The 3,517-nt window shown below is 38.0% G+C and overlaps 1 protein-coding gene across 1 annotated transcript; it reads left to right on the plus strand.

The window, feature by feature from the left end:
* Positions 1-2,642: 2,642 nt before the first annotated feature.
* On the plus strand, positions 2,643-3,092 carry LOC149131501 (protein ZBED8-like). The gene has a single exon (XM_089339501.1). It carries the CDS (start codon positions 2,643-2,645, stop codon positions 3,090-3,092), a length of 450 nt encoding a protein of 149 aa, XP_089195627.1.
* Positions 3,093-3,517: the final 425 nt, after the last annotated feature.

Consider the following 3,517-nt stretch of genomic DNA (forward strand, 5'->3'; position numbering starts at 1 on the left):
TGCGTGCGCAGCACATCACAGTACACCACAGCACATATATACATGCATAAGCAAATACACTTACAGCGCTAATAATACAGTGGCACTAGCAACGACCTCACTCAAATGTTCCTTCACGTGCCACTGGCTCAAGTGCCAGCAAGGCGATGCTGGCAATGATAATGCTCAAATGGTGCTATTTACATGCCACCAGCATGGAAGCCAGATAGCTGCACTGGCAATAATCACACTCAAACGGTGCTGTTAGCGCTCCAATGGCACAGGTGCCAGTCATCGAATTTGGATCGATTTCATTTGCCTTAACAGGTCTTGACAAACAGAGTTTAGTGTCCAATGAAGGAAAGGTACGCATAAGTGAGCTGGCAGATGCCTCAGATTGTGGTCTCACTTGGCTTGCTGGGTTTTCTCACGCACAGCATATTTCCAAAGGTCTCGGTCAGTAGTCATCGCCTCGGTGAGGCCCAATGTTCGAAGGTCTTGCCTCACCACCTAATCCCAGGTCTTCCTGGGCCTACCTCTCCCACAGGTTCCCTCAACTGTTAGGGTGTGGCACTTTTTCACACAGCTATCCTCATCCATTCTCACCACATGACCATACCAGCGCAATCGTCTCTCTTGCACACCACAACTGATGCTTCTTAGGTCCAACTTTTCTCTCAAGGTACTTACACACTGTTGTGTATGCACACTGACCTTACATATCCATCGGAGCATACTGGCTTCATTCCTTGCGAGCTTACACATGTCCTCAGCAGTCACGGCCCATGTTTCACTGCCATGTAGCATGGCTGTTCATACACATGCGTCATACAGTCTGCCTTTGTCACCAGCAGAGGTAAGAGCTCTCTGAATTTTGCCCAGCCTATTCTTATTCTAGCACCTAATTATTTATTGGCTAAGCAGCATACTTTAGCTGCTTAGGTACTGTAAGACAATATATGGTACTGTAAGACAATATATGGGTACTGTAAGACAATATATAGCTTGTACATACACTCTTACTCTCCAGGCACTCATGTTTTCTATTAAGCTTGACCAACAAACCACCTTTTTGCTAAAAATACACAAAATTTTATTTTATCATCCCTGGACTCAGTATAAGCCATTGAGTATATATTTTATCATCCCTGGACTCAGTATAAGCCATTGAGTATATATTTTATCATCCCTGGACTCAGTATAAGCCATTGAGTATGATCTCACTTAGATATATGCATGAGGGGGGTGCTGTAAAGTAAAGAAAACGGTCTTGCAATTTTAACATTTCCAACATACTGCTGAAGATGGCCAACTCCTTCCCCAAAGGTGTATTTTTTTATTCTTTTACATTCTTTTACTCATTTCAGTCATGTGACTGTGGTCATGCTGAAGCACCACCATTTAAATTTAAATTCCATCTTTAGTTGCTTCCACTTCTTGTGGTAAAGTACAGTACACTCTTTGTCCTATACTTTTCTAGGCTCAGTTAATCATCTTATTTCTGGCTCTCTGTCGGCTATGACACCGAGTGTTCCAGTTGGTTCGTTCAATGGAACAGCCTACTCATAGACAAACATGTACCTTTAATGTAAGTCTCAAGCCCTTGAAACTTCGTTTTCCTACATTTTCCTATGAGTCCACTCTTTTTACAAACAATGCTTTTTACAGGCAATAAAATAGTTGTATTTCAAACAAGCTCACGGAATATAAAAGCTAAAAAGCATGAGTTGCTTCCCAGATCAGACCTGAGATGTGCTTGATCCCACCATAACAGACAAAGCATTAAATTGCCAGCTTGGATGTTGTCATGGAAAACCTTGTGATAACACTTATCATCTTCCTTGCCTAGTTCTTTAAACAGTTATGTAAAAAGTTATGTAAAAAGAAAAATTAAATAAATTACTAAAACCAAAACCAAATTTTTCTAAATTTTTTTTATTTTTTAAAGATACTTTAAAATTTTTTGTTCCATTGCAATTCAAATACAAATAATTGTTTTTAAAATCATCTAAATAATTTTTTCTCTCATTTTCTAAATTTGGCTACGATAAATTTTCACTACTCAACTCCATTATTAGATTTTACAGCATTTTCATATCTTTTTGAACATTTTTTTAATTATTCATAATTTTGGATAATAAATCTTGTCAAAATAAATAATTATTTTATTTTGATTATAAAGTCAAAATTTAGTTTAAATGAAAAATAAATTTTGATACTTTTGGGGGATCAATGCATCTAATACACACTAAATCTTTAAAACAAATTTTAAAATAGTTGTTATTTTATACAGTTTTGTTGGGGCTTTTTATCGTTTCTCATTTGTCACATAGATTGGGACTTTTACAATAGAAAAAATATAAGAAACTAGCAGAGACACCCGACGTTGCTCAGTATGACAACTGAGTGCCTCTTTTAAAAAGCAAACACAAACATTCAACATGCTACTCCAGGAAACTAGTGAGCAGGAGAATGACAAGTTGAATGCATCATACAACATTGCATTGCTTCTTGCTAAGTCTGAGAAGTCTCACACAATTGGAGAAACATTACTTCGCCTGGTTATCAAAGAGGTTTTGTCAACCGTTATGCACAAAAAACCCAATAACATTATGAAGAAGATCCCACTTGGTAATAACATGATTTCTTGACGCATCAATTAAATGGCCAATGATGACAAACATCAGATCATTGAATTTTCTGTACAAATGGATGAGATAACTGTTGTGGACAATCAATGTTTGATGATGGTATGTGTTCGGTATTTCAGCAAAGACCTTCAACCTTGTGAGGAAATGTTCGCAGAGAAATTTCCACTTGATTCAAAAGGTGCAGCTATTTTTCACACTCTCAAGTCTTTCCTTTTTGAACATAATGTCCCACTCAGTAATATTCTTCCCTGTGTATCTGATGGAGCCCCTTCAATGATAGGAAGATACAGAGGTTTTTCATCTCTCCTAAAGTGTGAAATTTCCCACCAGATACTAACTGTTCATTGCTTGGCACACCGGCAGCATGTAGTGGCAAAAAATATGAACAGTAGATTGAATGATGCGCTACGGTTAGTTATCAAGATTGTGAACAAATTGAAGTCCATTCCCTTGGCTGATTGAATTTTCCATCAACTCTGTCTGAGAAATGATGAGGACCATACTAAACTCTTATACCATACCAAAGTGTGGTGGCTGTCAAAAGGAAATTGTGCTTTACGCTTTGTTGAACTGTTTCATATAATCATATCTTTCTTTAAAGATACTCCATTATCCACTTCATTGATGGCTGCAAGGTGCTATGTCTTTTTTCTTTGTGATATATTCACAAAGAACTAGAGGAGAAGTTTCAGGTGTGGAAGCAAGGATTAGAATCGAAGGGTCTTAGAGTCGACCTAGCTAAAACCAAAGTCCTAATAAGTAGGAAGGCAGACAAACCACAAATCCCTTCAGGAAGATGGCCCTGCTCAATATGTAGAAAAGGCGTAGGTAGAAACTCTATAAGATGTACCCGGTGCAAGCTATGGACACATAAGAGGTGCAGCAAT

This window comes from Octopus bimaculoides, chromosome 21 (assembly GCF_046866305.1).
Source record: "Octopus bimaculoides isolate indiv1 chromosome 21, ASM4686630v1, whole genome shotgun sequence".
NCBI classification, from domain to species: Eukaryota; Metazoa; Mollusca; class Cephalopoda; order Octopoda; family Octopodidae; genus Octopus; species Octopus bimaculoides.

Excerpts from the sequence above, each read along its gene's own strand:
- LOC149131501 (XM_089339501.1), top strand. The coding sequence starts at position 2,643 with ATGGCCAATGATGACAAACATCAGATCATTGAATTTTCTGTACAAATG.